This window comes from Lepidochelys kempii, chromosome 1, assembly GCF_965140265.1.
Source record: "Lepidochelys kempii isolate rLepKem1 chromosome 1, rLepKem1.hap2, whole genome shotgun sequence".
NCBI classification, from domain to species: Eukaryota; Metazoa; Chordata; order Testudines; family Cheloniidae; genus Lepidochelys; species Lepidochelys kempii.
Genome location: NC_133256.1, coordinates 16,307,579 through 16,326,583, shown reverse-complemented (window position 1 = coordinate 16,326,583; position 19,005 = coordinate 16,307,579). Strand labels below are relative to the sequence as shown.

General features: G+C 42.1%; 1 protein-coding gene across 1 annotated transcript in view; it reads left to right on the top strand.

Moving 5' to 3' along the window:
• The window catches only part of TENM4 (teneurin transmembrane protein 4), a 523,302-nt gene that overhangs the window by 344,896 nt on the left and 159,401 nt on the right, over window positions 1–19,005 (top strand). Inside the window, exons 11-13 of the mRNA XM_073335791.1 lie at window positions 3,556–3,657; window positions 10,160–10,354; window positions 15,399–15,599. Of these exons, the coding sequence (XP_073191892.1) occupies window positions 3,556–3,657; window positions 10,160–10,354; window positions 15,399–15,599 (498 nt within the window). The remainder of the gene's footprint in view (window positions 1–3,555; window positions 3,658–10,159; window positions 10,355–15,398; window positions 15,600–19,005) is intronic.

The following is a 19,005-nucleotide window of genomic DNA, read 5'->3' as shown; positions in this document are numbered from 1 at the left end:
ATAGGTTGTAGATCCTTAATAATGCGTTGGAGGGGTTTTAGTTGGGGGCTGAAGGTGACGGCTAGTGGCGTTCTGTTATTTTCTTTGTTAGGCCTGTCCTGTAGTAGGTGACTTCTGGGAACTCTTCTGGCTCTATCAATCTGTTTCTTCACTTCCGCCGGTGGGTATTGTAGTTGTAAGAATGCTTGATAGAGCTCTTGTAGGTGTTTGTCTCTGTCTGAGGGGTTGGAGCAAATGCGGTTGTATCGCAGAGCTTGGCTGTAGACAAGTGTGTGGTGTGGTCAGGGTGAAAGCTGGAGGCATGTAGGTAGGAATAGCGGTCAGTAGGTTTCCGGTATAGGGTGATGTTTATGTGACCATCGTTTATTAGCACTGTAGTGTCCAGGAAGTGGATCTCTTGTGTGGACTGGACCAGGCTGAGGTTGATGGTGGGATGGAAATTGTTGAAATCATGGTGGAATTCCTCAAGGGCTTCTTTTCCATGGGTCCAGATGTTGAAGATGTCATCAATATAGCGCAAGTAGAGTAGGGGCATTAGGGGACGAGAGCTGAGGAAGCGTTGTTCTAAGTCAGCCATAAAAATGTTGGCATACTGTGGGGCCATGCGGGTACCCATAGCAGTGCCGCTGATCTGAAGGTATACATTGTCCCCAAATGTAAAATAGTTATGGGTAAGGACAAAGTCACAAAGTTCAGCCACCAGGTTAGCCATGACATTATCGGGGATAGTGTTCTTGACGGCTTGTAGTCCATCTTTGTGTGGAATGTTGGTGTAGAAGGCTTCTACATCCATAGTGGCCAGGATGGTGTTATCAGGGAGATCACCGATGGATTGTAGTTTCCTCAGGAAGTCAGTGGTGTCTCGAAGGTAGTTGGGAGTGCTGGTAGCGTAGGGCGTGAGGAGGGAGTCTACATAGCCAGACAATCCTGCTGTCAGGGTGCCAATGCCTGAGATGATAGGGCTCCCAGGATTTCCAGGTTTATGGATCTTGGGTAGTAGATAGAATATCCCAGGTCGGGGTTCCAGGGGTGTGTCTGTGCGGATTTGATCTTGTGCTTTTTCAGGGAGTTTCTTGAGCAAATGTAGTTTCTTTTGGTAACTCTCAATGGGATCAGAGGGTAATGGCTTGTAGAAAGTGGTGTTGGAGAGCTGCCGAGCAGCCTCTTGTTCATATTCCGACCTATCATGATGACAACAGCACCTCCTTTGTCAGCCTTTTTGATTATGATGTCAGAGTTGTTTCTGAGGCTGCGGATGGCATTGTGTTCCGCACGGCTGAGGTTATGGGGCAAGTGATGCTGCTTTTCCACAATTTCAGCCCACCACGTCGGCGGAAGCACTCTGTGTAGAAGTCCAGTCTGCTGTTTCAACCTTCAGGAGGAGTCCACTTAGAATCCTTGTTTTTGTAGTGTTGGTAGGGAGGTCTCTTTGGATTAGTATGTTGTTCAGAGGTATGTTGGAAGTATTCCTTGAGTCGGAGACGTCGAAAATAGGATTCTAGGTCACCACAGAACTGTATCATGTTCGTGGGGGTGGAGGGGCAGAAGGAGAGGCCCTGAGATAGGACAGCTGCTTCTGCTGGGCTAAGAGTATAGTTGGATAGGTTAACAATATTGCTGGGTGGGTTGAGGGAACCATTGCTGTGGCCCCTTGTGGCATGTAGTAGTTTAGAAAGTTTACAAAAATTCCTGAGTAGGATCTTTTGCTGTGGCAATGGAATGGAATCACACCTATATGAACAAGCATCATAAATAAAGTTATGAAAAGCAACTATTCATAGGCTAAATTGAAATTTTAATTGGGGTCAGGATAGATATGTAAGTCTATCGGTGAAGGCTGCAGCAATGTCAAAACTGATAAAGGTCCTGAGTGCCTGCATTACTACTGCATTACTCCCCTGGATTAACAGCGTGGTGAATCAGACCGAGAGTGTTAACTAAAAACTGTGGTCTTATTTCCATACACCATAAAGTGGATGTCTGCTTAGCATGAGAACCTCAGTGTCAGAGAAGTGATAAGTCTTTCTTTACCTGCACAATAAAGCTCAGGACTTATTGGAACTATAGGTGGAGTCCTAAAACACATATGCCTGAAACTCAGTTTTTATTTAAAACTGCGATCGCACTCTATGGATGATTAAATTACACCTTGTCCATTACTGTGACCTTCAGGCGTCCCTATCAATCAGGGCAGAGCCAATCAGAAATAGGCTTCCTTTCTGTCTAGTTCAGAAACTAATGCCACTCTTGGCTCCAGATGTTTCAGCTGATTAGAAGAACAGGAAGTTTACAGCTAGGTTTGCTACCACAAGGCCCTATGAATTAAGCACCTGAGAGTGCAGAGTTATTGTCAGTGCTCCACCATTCCCAACCTATATAACTGAACCCAATTATAATACAGTATATCATGCATTTCACTTTGAGGAAATCTGAAATAGTAGTCTGGGATGAACCGTGATATGTTGTCATCTTTCCAAGCAGGACACACAAAACTATACTACCTTTACACACACTTTAGTTCAGAGAAGAGTGGTTTTCATTTCCTTTGCCATTGAAAAATAAGGTTTAATAAGCCATGTGCTTCTTTTTATTAAAGACAAACTGTAAACTCTATGCTCTGAGCTGGCATTGTAACAAAACAGAAAGCACTAGACATGATTTTCCTCGCCTATTAACTTTTCTTGGAAGATGACGAGCTAATGTTTTGTCACAGTCAGGGAATTTATGGAGTTAACTTGAAACCATATCAGGCTTGGAATTGTCTCCCAAGGGAAATAGTGGTAGTCCCATTGTGTGGGACTTTAAATAGCACCTTACACAACACACTAGAAAATGTACTATGGGAAGCAGGGAGATTGACAAGATGATCCTGTAGGCCTTTACCATCTCCAACTTCCAAATTTGCATGTGTAGTGCGCTTAGTCTAGGGGAAATTCCAGTTTCAGATCAACTCTGTTCTTTTCACATAAATACGTCCAAATTCAAAGCTTCTTAAATCTGCAAAATTGGTCTGGAGATCTTGCAAGAGAGCAAGTTCTGTCAGGAAGTTTCTGGTATTTCATGTCTCCAGTCAAATCATAAATAGGAAGTGCATAGAAAAATAAATAATAGAGGAAACCAGTTACCAGGAATTGTTCAGACTCTGGGTGAAGTTTTGACTTGTTTTAATGGATTTGCCGATCCATATTTTTTATAGTATTAAATAATGCAGAACTGTTATTTTGTTGTTGTATCTTACCAGACTTTGAGCCTGATCTGGAGAGGAGCTGAGCAACCATAATTCCAGCTGAAGTCATGGGAGTTGTAGTTGATCATCAGTCTCCGAATCAGACCATTTAATTATAAAAAAAGCAGGGCTACAGTGTTAGGGTCAGAACTTCAGCAGGTGTAAATCAACATAGCTTCAAGAATCTGGCTCAGACGAGCGTTTCCCTGTCCACAGTCTGTGCTATTGTGTACACACTTTAAATTATCTGTCCTGCTGATGGGCTCTGTCGAAGACAGAGGATTTCTCTTGCCTAAAGAAAGTATCTCAATTCTCTTTTCATCTTCTAGAATCAGTGGATAATTGTCCCAGTAACTGCTACGGGAATGGAGACTGTGTTTCTGGGACCTGCCATTGCTTCCTCGGCTTTCTGGGTCCCGACTGCGGCAGAGGTAGGCATTTGTATCTGTTTCAGTAACTTCTATACATGTCATTGCCTCCGGTTACAATTCTCACAGCATGGTGGAGGTGTACACTCATGGTTCTGTTCTTCATAAGTAAACCTGCTGCAGATTGTGATGGTGCAGTAGAGTGGAAAATGATTGTCTTTGTGGGTTTGTTTGTTTATTACTTGCCATGCTTGTGGTAACCTTAGTGACACAAACCTCTGAGCCCCCCACTCCTCCACCCCATAGCTGCATGTGAGCAAACAATGAGGATAATGACTCACCAGGAGCTCTCTCTTTGGGAATGTGTTGAGAAAAGGTGGCTTAGAAAGGCTGTACTATTTTTCTCCAACAGTCCACTTTATCTGTGGATTAGCAGGACTTTATAACGATCCTTTGTCCTCCACCATCAAGAAGGTGGTCCTTAAGCACCCTCATCCCTGCCTTTGGCCTCAGAGGTCTCCCTGGCTTACCATAGATGACCTGCAGCAACCAAAGTGTGGGGGAAGACAGACAAGGGTAGATTAAGGCAACCCCTGGCACTAGGAATGTGAGACCACATGTGGCCCCACCCCTGTTTTAGGGGGTTGACACAGGCACTGCTCACACAAGGAACCCACCTTCGCCCCTACGCCAGTGCTCCCTGTCTTAAGGTTGGTGAGAGGCGTTCCCAAAAGAGAGTGAGCAAACCTGCACCCAAAGGAGCACAGAGCTCTGTGTGAGACTCCTGTTCATATCACCTCCTCACAGCCCAGGGGGAAGGATGACTACAAGGGTCCCTTCACTTCTATGCACACACAGAGTTCTCTGCTCAGCTAGTTGGGCCCAGTGGGTTTCAGAGTTCACAATCCAGTAAAATGAATGGGACAATTCACACCTCTTAGAACTCTTGTTTCAGGCTGCCTGCAGACACAGGTAGATGTCAGTGTATAAGTTACAGTCAGTTCACATTAGCTTCTTAACCACAAGGGCTAGAAACATCACTGGAGTCTCTATACCTCCACCATGGCATCTGCAAAGTCTCCATCAGCAGATGTTCTTAGAGGGGTGGACATCTTAATTAATCTGGTTGTTTTGAGTCCTTCTTATTGTCAAAAAATGCTGTGGCTAAAACCCAGTAGATCCAGATCACACTGTCTGCCTCCACGTGGAAAGGAATATCTGGAGGGACTGCTGCTATTTGTGCATATGTGTGATGGGGTGCCTGCCCCACACTGGCTCTAAGGGGTTAATAGAGCCCTTGGGAGGCTGCGCAGGAAGCAGCCAATCAGAGAGGGGCTGCGAGGAGCAGCCAATCAGGGCCAGGTTGGCCCATATAAGAAGGGTTGCAGAGCAGAGCAGCTTCAGTCACTCCCTGGAGCTTGAGGAGGGAGGTGGACTGGCTGCCTTGCAGGCTGAAGGCAGCAAGCACCCTGGGCAGAGCAGGCAGAGGCCCAGGAAGATAAAGGCAACTCCTGGTGGGCTGCAGGGATTTGCAGGCTGAGGCTCTGGGGCAAGGGCAAAGGCAAAGAGGGTCCTGGGGCTGGCAGGAAGTGGCACAGGAAGATCTACTGAGGAGCTGTAGGGGACACAGCAGGTGGTGGCCATCTACAGGGTCCCTGGACCGGGGCCCAGAGTAGTGGGCGGGCCAGGGTCCCCCTGCATTGCCACTGAGGAAGTGACCAGACATTAGGTCACAGTTGCCACTGAGAGAAGTGGCTGAACAGCAGACTGCAGATCTTCCAGAAGAGGGGAGCACAGAGTGTGGCATAGCTGGAGGGCTGGGTCATGAAGAGGGTGCCGTGATCCTGGGAGTGACCTGGATTCCTGGAGCAGAAGTGATGGTGGCAAGACTCCACCAGAAGAGGGCATACTGGCTAGCAGAGATAATCCCCAGGACAGCCAGCAGGGGGCACAGCAGTGGTGAGTTGCACCACGTTAAAATGTGTTGTCTGTTGGATTTTCAGCCAGTGGTGTTCCTGTGGTACTTATTAAGTGGGAGCATCTTGCTGTGAGTCATGATACCAGTGCTCTGGGATCTGCTTGGCTGCCTGTTGGTTTCCAGCTGGAGTTTAAGGTGTTGGTTTTGGCCTGCAAATCACTCAATGGCTTGGGGACCCACCTACCTGAGAGACTACCTCTGTCTGTGTGCTGCTGTGGAGATCAGTAAAGATGCTCAGGCTGTAGTTCCATGTGTTTAATTCAGTTTTGGAATTTGCTTTTCAGCTTGGCCTGAAATTGTGGGGTCTGTTATTGCATGCTGCAAGGCTCATCTTTTGTGGGAAGGAACACAATGAGGCCTTATAGCAGCTGGAAGTGGGAATGAGGGGCTGAACCAAGGGGTCATTATTAACTTTTTCCTGGGTGGCTAGTTTTAGCCGCATGAGGGAGACAAGGCTTGTCGATTTATATTGCTGAGCTAGAATGTTGGATTGATCCCAAGGTCTCCTAGAGCAAGGAACAGGGGCTCTTTTATTTTGTAAAAATCCATGCAAACAAATAAAGTATTTTGCAGTGATATTCTCTAGTGCTGTGCTTTACAATGAGTGGTGTGTGTTTGGGTCATTGCAATTGTATTTGTTCAAGGGAATTAACATAATTTAAAGAGGAGCATCCTTAACACTGTGTGTTTGGCTAGGATCTGAATTATAAAGATTCCACATCTATAACGGTCCAGCTAAAATACATGGTTTTTAAAATGAGGTACGAAGGGAAGGGATTAAAGAATTCCAAAAATCCCTGCTTTCCCTATAATTGTGGGATGCAACAAAGGAGACTTTGCAATCACTGTTGCCTTGTCATTCTCAGCAGCTGTTTAGAGACAATCCTGGACGTGTTCTCACACAGGGCTCTTTAGCGCTCTAGCCTTCTCACATGTGGCCTGCAATTTATCTGATCTTGTACTGAGTGATCAACTGTCTTGTCAGAACACATGTAAATCCTTCTCAGCACCTGTGTAGTCTCGCAGGTTAAAGGGGATTATTCTTTGTCCTTGTTCCGGAAAACCGTGGCTCTGTCTTCTCCCTGTACCTTGAAATAGGTTCCATTATTCAGGGTTTTAAATTTTAGACAGGTGAATGGAAACCTTCAGTCAGGTCAGCTAAAAAGTTAAATTACAGAGTTTCTTTTGTTCTGGGCAGTGTGTAGCACCTAATACATCTTACCCAATTTACGCCTTGTGCTGTGCACATAGATATCACCTTGCAAATGATGCACTTGACACATACTCTCAGTGTACCTTATTTCAGGCAAATAAAACACTGTTTAGTAGCAAGGAAGCATTTCCAAGGTCCTTTCCCTTGTAAATCTCTTGTATTTTAATCAGGAAAATATCTTCCATTGCAGATCAAGGAGGTTTAATACAATGTCAGTGGTGGTAACTTACTATATTGGGCCACTGCTGTCATGATGCTTTCACACACTCAGATTGGCTTGCCTGTAATGAGAGGCATGAAAGCAACACTGGAGAAGCATTGTGATACTATCCTGAGAGGATAGCAACAGATAGTGAGATGATTTCTTTAGCTACAATGAATATCTCTTCCTGTGTGCACTGAAATGCAGGAATAATGTAAAGTAGGGGCATTGTATTCAGCACAAGTCTAGCGCAGGTGGGTTACAATACAGACGGCAGTATTGTATACAATTTCTATATAGTGTTCTTCACTAAAATGTTCAGAAAATGCATTAGTGAGTAACAGACATGAAAGCTAATGCTTATCCAGCTGCTCTCATCTAGGATGACGTGGGCAAAAGAAAACCGGGATATACACGTGTCCTTGCAGCCTAATTCTATTCAGTGAAGAGAAAATGGAATGATGCAGTACTGTGGCAAAGGGGGCCTGGCTAAAGAGAATAGGTTTTGAGATGTGCAGTGTTATACTAAACTATCTGTGCAATCTTGTACAGTATTTAGCTCTTAGTACCTTTTCCCAGACCTGAAGAAGAGTTCTGTGCAGCTCAAAAGCTGGTCTCTCGCACCAACAGAAGTTGGTCAAATAAAAGATATTACCTCACCCACCTTGTCTCTCTAGGTTTTCATAGATTCATAGATATTTAGGTCAGAAGGGACCATTATGATCATCTAGTCTGACCTCCTGCACAATGCAGGCCACAGAATTTCACCCACCACTCCTAAAAAAACCTCACACCTATATCTGTGCTATTGAAGTCCTCAAATTGTAGTTTGAAGACCTCAAGGAGCAGAGAATCCTCCAGCAAGTGACCCGTGCCCCATGCTACAGAGGAAGGCGAAAAACCTCCAGGGCCTTCCAATCTGCCCTGGAGGAAAATTCCTTCCCGACCCCAAATATGGCGATCAGCTAAACCCTGAGCATATGGGCAAGATTCATCAGCCAGATACTACAGAAAATTCTTTCCCGGGTAACTTGGATCTTACCCCATCTAAAAACCCATCACAGGCCATTGGGCCTATTTACCATGAATATTTAATTACCAAAACCATGTTATCCCATCATACCATCTCCTCCATAAACTTATCGAGTTTAATCTTAAAGCAAGATAGATCTTTTGCCCCCACTACTTCCCTCGGAAGGCTATTCCAAAACTTCACTCCTCTGATGGTTAGAAACCTTCGTCTAATTTCTAATCTAAATTTCCTAGTGGCCAGTTTATATCCATTTGTTCTTGTGTCCACATTGGTACTGAGTTTAAATAATTCCTCTCCCTCTCTGGTATTTATCCCTCTGATATATTTATAGAGAGCAATCATATCTCCCTTCAACCTTCTTTTAGTTAGGCTAAACAAGCCAAGCTCCTTGAGTCTCCTTTCATAAGACAGGTTTTCCATTCCTCGGATCATCCTAGTAGCCCTTCTCTGTACCTGTTCCAGTTTGAATTCATCCTTCTTAAACATGGGAGACCAGAACTGCACACAGTATTCCAGGTGAGGTCTCACCAGTGCCTTATATAACGGTACTAAAACCTCCTTATCCCTACTGGAAATACCTCTCCTGATGCATCCCAAGACGACATTAGCTTTTTTCACAGCCATATCACATTGGCAGCTCATAGTCATCCTATGATCAACCAATACTCCAAGGTCCTTTTCCTCCTCCGTTACTTCTAGTTGATGCGTCCCTAGCTTATAACTAAAATTCTTGTTATTAATCCCTAAATGCATGACCTTACACTTCTCACTATTAAATTTCATCCTATTCCTATTACTCCAGTTTACAAGGTCATCCAGATCCTCCTGTAGGGTATCCCTGTCCTTCTCTAAATTAGCAATACCTCCCAGCTTTGTATCATCTGCAAACTTTATTAGCACACTCCCACTTTTTGTGCCCAGGTCAGTAATAAAAAGATTAAATAAGATTGGTCCCAAAACTGATCCTTGAGGAACTCCACTGGTAACCTCCCTCCAACTTGACAGTTCACCTTTCAGTAGGACCCGTTGTAGTCTCCCCTTTAACCAATTCCCTATCCACCTTTCAATTTTCCTATTGATGCCCATCTTATCCAATTTAACTAATAATTCCCCATGTGGCACAGTATCAAACGCCTTACTAAAATCTAAGTAAATTAGATCCACTGCGTTTCCTTTATCTAAAAAATCTGTTACTCTCTCAAAGAAGGAGATCAGGTTGGTTTGGCACGATCTACCTTTTGTAAAACCATGTTGTATTTTGTCCCATTTACCATTGACTTCAATGTCCTTAACTACCTTCTCCTTCAAAATTTTTTTTCCAAGACCTTGCATACTACAGATGTCAAACTAACAGGCCTATAATTACTTGGATCACTTTTTTTCCCTTTCTTAAAAATAGGAACTATGTTATCAATTCTCCAATCGTACGGTACAACCCCTGAGTTTACAGATTCATTAAAAATTCTTGCTAATGGGCTTGCAATTTCTTGTGCCAATTTTGAGATGGTATTGAAGAGAGGAAGCATCTCATTTCCAGTTAGACATGGCAGTAAAGGAGAGTCATGTTGAGGAGCATAGGGGAGCCCAAGACTGGAGCTGTGGAGTTCGTGAGCACCAAAGGAGCGGGACGTATATTCAGAGAGAAGCATTTTGAAAAACGAGAGGACAGTTTTGAATTTTATTTGGAGATGGAAAAACTAGTGAAACTGATGGCCATAAAAGGTGGCTGGGGACCGGGCGATGCGCTATCGTGAACTGAAGTGGGAGAATAATCGGCTGCAGAATTCTGGTTGCATCTCAGCAAAGAACTTGAAGACCATAAAATCAGGAATTATACAGCACAAAGGTCTGAGGGAACCAAGAGCAAAGAGATTCCAGGCAGACAGACAGATGGGAAACTGATCAGAGAGTGAATCAGGGGCAATGTAGAGCTGAGTGTGATCCATATAAAAGTGTTACCCTTGGTGTTAAAGGCAGAGTTGAGATACCCCAGAGGGAGAGTATATATGAAGAAGAGAATAGGTCCTTGAGCTATCCTTAGTGGAAGGAAAGAGGGGTATAGTTGGACCCCTCTTTCCTCACGCACATATAACATAGGTACAATATGTTTTAATGCTGTTTCTTTTCCATTTCCCTCAGCATCTTGTCCAGTACTGTGCAGTGGAAATGGTCAGTACATGAAAGGGCGATGTTTATGCCACAGTGGTTGGAAAGGGGCAGAATGTGATGTTCCAACAAACCAGTGCATTGATGTATCCTGCAATAATCATGGCACATGCATCATGGGGACCTGTATCTGCAATCCAGGGTACAAGGGGGAGAGCTGCGAAGAAGGTATTTGCAAGTTACAGTCAATTAGCCTTTTTTGCATTGATTGCTGATCTATAATTACATATGTAAAGACGGTACTGAATAGTTCTGGCACTTAGATACCACAGTAATAGGCACCTTAGAAATATAACAGATGGATGGAACACTAAAATCTTATGTTGTAATAGCTTGTGGTAATCTGTGATATTTGTGCAGTAATTGGGTGAAAAGCCATCAAATGTTTCAGATAGACCAACCTGGTTGAAGGGTCAGAACACCTGATCACACGTTCAAATGTTCTTATTAAAGCATCATTTCCATTTACACATCTAAACATATAATAACTTTAAGAGGGTATTTTTCTGGCATGCTATGCCAAGTGATCGTGGTTGCTTACATATATAAAGCGATGGAGTATGTGAGAGGCCCCGCTTTCTTTCAAGTTTAAAAGCGTAGATGTGTTCAGGACATGAATTTAAGCTCAACTTCAGAACCAGATATGATTTCAGTGGATCTGCCATAAATTTCTTTCACTTCCCATGAGCCCTGAAACATTGTTTCCATTTACAGTTATTTTTGTGACTCCCAAGTATGGTGCTGATAAGCACTTTAATTCGTTTGTGCAGGTAATCATCATATCTGCCATCATGGAACATGAACAAGATAAATGTTCATCTTCCCCAGTTCATAACCACCTCTTAATGCAACAGTTCTTTACAAACACAAACAAAGAAAACAAAAAATGGACAATTGTTTCCATATTTGCAAATTATCCCTATCAGCCAGTTTTAGAGATCTGCAGAAAGGCCTGATTTTCAGAGGTGTCATAGCTCCCACTGTGACTTCATTTGAAGTTGTAAGTGTGTAGCACTTCTGAAAATTTAATGCCGAAAACCCCAAAGACAGTTCATTCTGGGTTTAATTCATCTTTCCACAAATGCCAATCCAACCCCTTAAATGGTGCATAGGCTTCAGACATGACCTTTGGACAAGAGTGAATGTCACTCCATAATTTACCTGCAATTTGCTACAGTGAGTATGAGCTAAAGAATCCCCTCAGCTGGTTACTTTTTATACAATGGCAATGAGAATAACCTGAGCTGGATTCCGGTACCCAAATGGCACTTCTTAGAAGCATAAAATGAATTCTGGGTTGAGCTTCTGGCATTAGATGGCTTGTGTCTCAGTGACAATTAGTTGGATACAGTGATGGTGTAAATTCCAGGCTACTAAGCCATCTCTTGAGAAAACTTACCTTGGCTAAAAAATGCTAACAGTGTAATAGATCTGGGAAGCAGAGAAAACTCAAGTTATTATTACTGAAAAGATTTACTAAGTGGGTCACTGTATCTCTTCATTATTAAATCATCACTGGTATCTAAACAAAAGTGGAAAAATGGAAACTATTTAAGAGTCAGAGTCAGATTCTGCCCTCAGTTAAATGCATGAGTAACCCTATTGATGTCAGCGAGGTTTAATGTACGGAACACAGAGCAAGATCTGTTTTTTTTCCTAATATGAACCTCCTTTCCCCAGCCACGTTTGAAGCAGTGGAATAAACCCAGTTCAGTTGTTTTATATTATCACTGTGGCAGGGGACAGTATCAAAGTCCCATTAGGTGGAAACATGAAAAAGAACGAGGAACAAAGAGAACATGATTTTTCTTATGAGGTTTTAGTATTTTTCTATTATACATTTGTTTTTCATATGCAAAATATAATTTGTATTATGCCACAAAGAGGAGCGGGGGAAATGAACCTAGCAATATGCCATGTAGGAAAACTGTAGGATTTTTTAAATCTAATTATATACATTTTTTTAAATTGTGTTTACTTTTTTATTTCTCTTTCATGAAAGGACATCTGGTATTGATTCCTTTTATTATTTCTCAGTTTCTTTGGTGTCGCTTCAATCCTTATTCCTTGTTTATAGTGAGTTTTCTTACTAGTGTTTCTTCTTCCTATTCCCCACCCCCCACCCCCGTAGAAGTTCAGCAATATGTATAAAACATCAGTTAACAATCTTACATAGGTTGTTCTCTTCACTCTTCTAAAGTTTTATTGCCCCATATTTTATAAGGCATAGGCCAAGCCAACAGGTCTTAAAGCAGGGGACGAACAAATTTAAGCAATGAAAAATGAGAAGTTACTTTTTGGGTACTAAATAAATAAATTACTTGCTGCTTGATTTATCTCACTGGCAAAGGTTATGCAAAAGGTTTAAGCTATAAATGGGACACTTTCTAAACACGAATTAGACAATTCAGGCTGTTTTCCAACCTGTAAAACAAATATATATGCAAAACTCAACTGTTTGTGGGTTTTCTGTGTTTATCTTTGTACCCTCTTTCCCCACCCTCCCTCTCTTCCTGAGCTAAGTGGTGAAGTTTATCAAGCAGAACTCCCTGAAAAAAGTACCATTATCCTCAAACCACCAAAGCAAGAAAAGCAGAGAGCATAAGTCCCTATTCCTGTCCCAGGGTCCTTGCCACAGTGTAGAACGCTTAAAGAGAGATGGCTACTGAGGGCAAGATTAAAGTTTCCATTGTTTGTGACATCTTTTGAAAGGGCTCATTTCAACATGAAAAATGGTCTTGGGATTATGATAAATGGGGGGTTCTGACACACACACATTCCCCCTCTATAATCTTGTGTGTTAGAGCTGAGGAAGCAGAGTGCTGGCCTTCTGTGATGGAGCCTCATTTAAAACTTACCTTTTTTCCCAATCGACCTTCACAGGGAATGATTAATTGCTTGGAGGTAGCCTCTTGTCAGTTAGCCTGTGATCTTTGTTTTCTGTGTTCAAACCATCTGCTGAGAACCTAGGATTCTGTTAGTCTGTTTCCTAGTCTCTTTTGTACTTATTACTGCTGAGTAAGAACAGGGCCAGGGCTCCAAGGGTCTCAAGCTAAAATTGGAACCCTAGCTCCCAGCTCACTAATAGTGGAAGAGATTTATAGGCTCATCCTTTCCAGCATCTTGTGATTCTGAAAGGTTGTTTCAGCTATAAGCAGAGGGCCAGGAACCTATGAAACAGAAAATACCCTCGCATGCCTCAGGATAGTAATTGCTGAGCCATTGCTTGTCAGAGTCAGAAGGCTTTGTGAATCCAGGGAATTTGATCAGAGTAGCTTAATGGGCTGGTGTGTTTCCTTTCAAGGTGTCTGGATCTTAAGCAGGTGGTTGGAATTCTCATTAACCCTAAAGGAAAGAAAACAACCTCAAACTGTCAGTATCTGCTGTGACCACGTTGTGTTCTGCTGTATTAGAGCCAGTAGTTGGGCAACTCTGCCCTTGCAACTTAGCCTGACACTTTTTCATTGATCCGCAGGGCACTGCCACCGACAGTTTCAAGAGATGGGAATATTTTGAAGGGACATTTCTTCCTCTCACTTGCCCTATGTGCTTTTATATAAATAAATGATCAGTTCCTCCATTCCTTGTGGTTTTGCATGTTTTAGTTGGTGGATGAAATTCACCCAGGAGCAGTCAGTCAATAGAAGGCCTCTTTGCACCACTTAAATTAAGAGGCACTTTAGTGGCATAGAAGTCTTGTGCAATAGGATCTTCTTAAGTAGGATGCCCAAATGGATTGTCTGTCAACTCTATTAAGAGACTGACCTTATTAAAACTAACATTCAAAAAGACTAAATTAAATATTTGATTAAATAAAAGTACAGAAATAAAAAGATGGTCAATAACATTTCATCTTTCTTCTTTTATATCCTTGTTCAGCAAAGTAAGTAAGCATGTGCTTAACTTGAAGCATGAGCTTAAATCCCACTGAAGTTCACAGGACTTAAGCTCAGGCTTCAAGTTAAGTAAACACTTATGTGTTTTCTTAAATCAGGGTCTTAATCTTTATTTCGAAATTTCTCTTAGAAGCCCAAAGCTGAGAATTCCACAACAATGTAATGTCTGATTGAGTAACATCAACTTAATGGCACAATTCAAATGCATTCCCATTAAACAGAAATTATGTTAATACTGTCTCAACTAAGATGCTGTTCGTGCCATTCACTGTCACTGCCATTGGGCTACATTGATATCTTGAGAGAAATCCCAGTTAAATTGGAAATCCCTTTCAGTGGAATGGATTTTAATATAGTTTCTGAAAATTACCCTATACCAGAAAACAACATTTAAAAAGTCCTTTTAGTGTTAATGTGGCATTATACTGATGCTAACAGAACAGTATGAATGTTCTATCTTATTACTAGTGGCTCCTAAACACAAAGGTTAACCTTTCTGTCTACTAGCCCATGCTGATCACTGCCGCTTCTGAGCATCTAGCCATTCATGACTTGCATTAGAAATGGCGGGGAGGGGCATTGTCCATTTTATAGAAATAGATAAATATTTGGAATAAATATTGTAACCACTGTGTCAGACAAGAGTGTTGTAACCACATATTATAGTACATAAGTGAAACAGAAATGATTTCCATCTTGGGGTTGAGTGGATAGCCCACTTGATCTCACCTTTCATGGAGGTGAGTGGAGGGAGTATCTGTTGTGTAGACAGGGAGGGTGGACATGTGGATTCATATTCCAAGCTCTGTAATGGTCTGCACAAGTTACTTATTCTCAGTCTCCCCATTGTAAAATGGGGATAGTGCCTAATTCACAAGGGTGTTGTAAGGCTTAATTAATGTCCATAAAGTGCTTTGAGATCCTTGAATGTATTCATAATAATTATTATTATTCCTATGATTATAATACAATAAAGTAAGATGCTATATAGTTGCAAAGTCTTTATTATTTTATTATTATAAATGTAATTGATTGCCTCCAGTTGGTACTAGACATGCTTTATTAGTATGAGCATAAGAATGGATTTCACCATGTAACATTCCTTTGTTTTCATTTTCGTTTTGTCCTTTCCAGAATCCCATCCTCTTTCTCGTGCAGAAATTTCTGAAGTGCAAAGTAGTTGAGTGCTTCCTGGGCCAGGAGCTGTCCTTGTCTCATTTGACTGCACAGCCTCAAGATGCTACTGCATTGTAAACTATAAATATCAAAATGGGTCATTCTGGAACTTTCTATCTCTGCTTTCCCCCCCAATGTAGTGGACTGCATGGATCCCACTTGTTCTGGGCGAGGAGTGTGCGTACGGGGAGAATGTCACTGTTCCGTTGGCTGGGGAGGAACGAATTGCGAGACACCAAGAGCTACCTGTTTGGACCAGTGCTCCGGACATGGGACCTTTCTGCCTGATACCGGGCTCTGCAGCTGCGATCCTAACTGGACCGGACACGATTGCTCAATCGGTAACTGCAGCAGTGACTTTTTTTTTAAAAAAAATTATAAAATATTAGCAGTTGGGTCTACAAACATGCACTGCGAATTTCTGGGTTAAACACATGTAGGGCATGACTGGAAGCATAACTGCTATCGCTCGGCCACACAAATAATTCTGCTTTTATTGGTGAATTTATAGTAATAGCCCCATTAAAGCTCCGGAGGCATGCTATTGTTCATTATATTGCTATGAATTTAGTTTACAGGTTGCATATAGCTGCCTGTTGTGTTAATTCTTGATAAAACTTTGTAGCCTCCAAACTTTGTAGTGTTTGGGGTTTGACTAAAGAATACTTAGTAATCTCACAATCATATAACAGTGAAAAGACAACAGAACCATTAGAGATAGCAGTTCTACTTTGTGTCTGTTCTCCCTCTAGTGTTTGCATGAAGCCTATGTCTACACTATGTGGTAAATTGACCCACACTACGCAACTCGAGCTATGTGAATAACTCCTAACGTACCTTAGGTCGAGTTACCGCGGGGTCTGCACCACAGAGGGTTGATGGGAGAAACTCTCCGGTCGACTTATCTTATTCTTCTCATCGGGGGTAGAGTACAGGGGTCAACTGGAGAGCGATCTGCTGTCAATTTGGCAGGTCTTCACTAGATCCGCAAATCGACCACCAGTGGGTCGATCTCAAAGCATTGATCCCGGCTGTAGTGTAGATGCAGCCAAAGTATGTCGTAGGCTGTGAACTAGAGAACAAGCCTTAATATGAAGAACTGTAGGCACTTGTAAAAGATCATGCAAGAAAGGACATAAATGGCTGCAAGTATTTGAAAGGTGCAAACACCTACCAGAGAAAGCATTTTTTATGTGACATCTCCAGGTTTATTAACAAATTGGAGCTTAGACTTCTTCTCATTCCTCAGCTAAACAGGAAGCTTCTTGGAAACGAGCAGTAGGTATCTGAAATAGAAACTCAAGAAAAAGATGCACAGGCTTTTTCTCCCTTCTTTTAAGAATAACCCAGTCACTAAATGGCACCCTGGAAGTACCATATGCACGTTAGTCTGGAACTCTGGAGCAACAGTCTGCTTGGCCTTTGTTCTGTATTCTGTGTTCACAAATAAGAAGTATAAAGAAGACAGCTGCAGACCACATCTGTAGTGGTTTCTTTACCCTATGCAGCTGTTGGGGAACTGAACCACAAATACAGAGTATAGTTCTGAGCAGTATTGTCAAGCAACTTAAATGAATTTGTAGCAGAGCAACAAAAAAAACTCTTAAGAGAACTGAAAGGATTGATGTGGGAGTAAATATGACAAGTTGAATAAATAAGAATAGTTTAGCTAAGGGATTACTGAAGTGTGTGGAGAGTACGACCATGTTGACTGTCTACAAGTATTACAAGAGTGTAAACTCCAAGGCTGGGGAGGAACTATTTAAGGTCGTTAATGAGGGTATAACCAGGAGTCATGGGACATAATTTAAAAAACTGACATCTAGACTGAATAGCAAGAAAATCCACTTACAAGTGAAATCGACTCGGTTGAAGAATATTCTCCCAAAGAAAGATGTGGAAGTCCGTTCACCTGTGACATTTAAAACTAGATTAGCCAAAGCTCCTGCCTATGTAGTGTAGGGAACAATCTTGCACTGGCATGAGGACAGACTGGGTGATTTACTCTTTTTTTTCCCCCAGCATTGACATCTTTGATTTCTTATACTGAAACATATGTAAGGGGAAGGGGAGAGGAAAGCTTTCAGCAGTTCTGCAACATGATTCACAACTGAATTCTTCCTCTGAGATTACATAGCGGTTTTAAGATTTTAAGGATGAGTATGGAAAATTTTTGCTTCTACATGCAAACATGCACACACCCCTCCTTTGGTTACATATGACCACCCATAAGATCATATATAAACCTTTGCTTCTGCCACATTCATAAATCCTTGTAGGGTAAATTTTCTCTGGCCGAGGTTATACAGGAGAAACTTCAGCAACATCACTCCAAGGCTTCATTCTTCATGGAACCACATGTAACATTAAAGGTATTGTGCATTGCCTCACAGCTAAAGTCATTTATAAACACCCATTTATAACCTGGACCTCTCTAGTGGATTGATGCCTGAATTCTGAAGGACAGATTTACTCACCGAATGAGTGTGAGATTAAAATGTAGTGTGAAGGAGTATTAGTATATGTAACAGCACATGGCCTTAACCAGGAACATGGCTCAAATTCTTCTTTGTTTCTTTGGTTAAATATTTTTATAGTTCTATAATATAGAAACAAAAAAATCAGAAAAAATATACAGACTAGGGGCTGTATTCTGTGGTCAGTCACACTAGTATAAAACCCCAACGCAGCAAAACACTGAAACGTGTTAAATCAAATCCCTATTCAGCAAGGCAGTTAAGCATGTGGTTAGGACCCAATGAGATCCAAAGGACTTTGGCTGCAGAGACTGCTAATTCCTAAGGATAGCGTTTTTTCTGAGGCACCACACTGAGGAACATGGGGTGAAAACAGAGAGGGTGATTAACCAGTGGAACAAACTACCAAAGGAAATGGTGGATTCTCCATCTCTTGAAGTCTTCAGATTAAGTCCAGATTTCTTTCTGGAAGAGACACTTTAGTCAAACACCGGTTATTGCACTCAACACAGGAGTAACTGGGTGCACTTCTATGGCCTGTATTATGCAGAAGGTCAGACTAGATTTATTGGTCCCTTCTGGCCTTAAAATCAATGACTCTCTAGGATTAAATAGGTAGACTCAGTCTGACTTCTGTGGAAGTCTTGGGCCACAAGGAAAGCATGATGAGATGCTTAGTTCTACACGAGTCAGCAATATTGTCGAATGATTTGTGTTGCTCTGTTATATATTTAATGGTAGTTTGGAGTTTGTTTTTGCTGGCGTATATAAATAGTGCAGTACAGTTTGCAAATTCTGCCCTGTCCTATATGTTATGGGAAGAACAAGGACCTTAATGGCTTGTTCAGTGCCATATCTTCTGAAGTCTGTGCCAGCTGCAGGAGCACTCTTTGGAAAGGCAACTGCCACACTCAGGCCATTAACCTTTTAGAGGGGGAAAATTGCAAAACACATTTTAAACCAGTCCTTTTCTCTTTTTGTACTGGGGACAGTCATTCTGGGATCTCTTTCTTCCCAGGCAAGCAGGCAGTTCATTTCCCTCCGCAGGAGGATCGCAAATCAGTAGTTCTGTTTCTCCTAGGAAGGGAGGTAAACACAGGGATTCCCTTTTGATAGGGTCAAAAGGAGAAGGAAAACAAACCCAGACAACCCCTTCCTTCTCAGCAGGATAGCATAAACAAACATAAAGGGGTCCCTTTGCAGCAGGGTTCAGCTAAACAGCTCGCTGCAGAAGGGAAAATTTAGAAACCACGTATCAGGGCCTCACCAA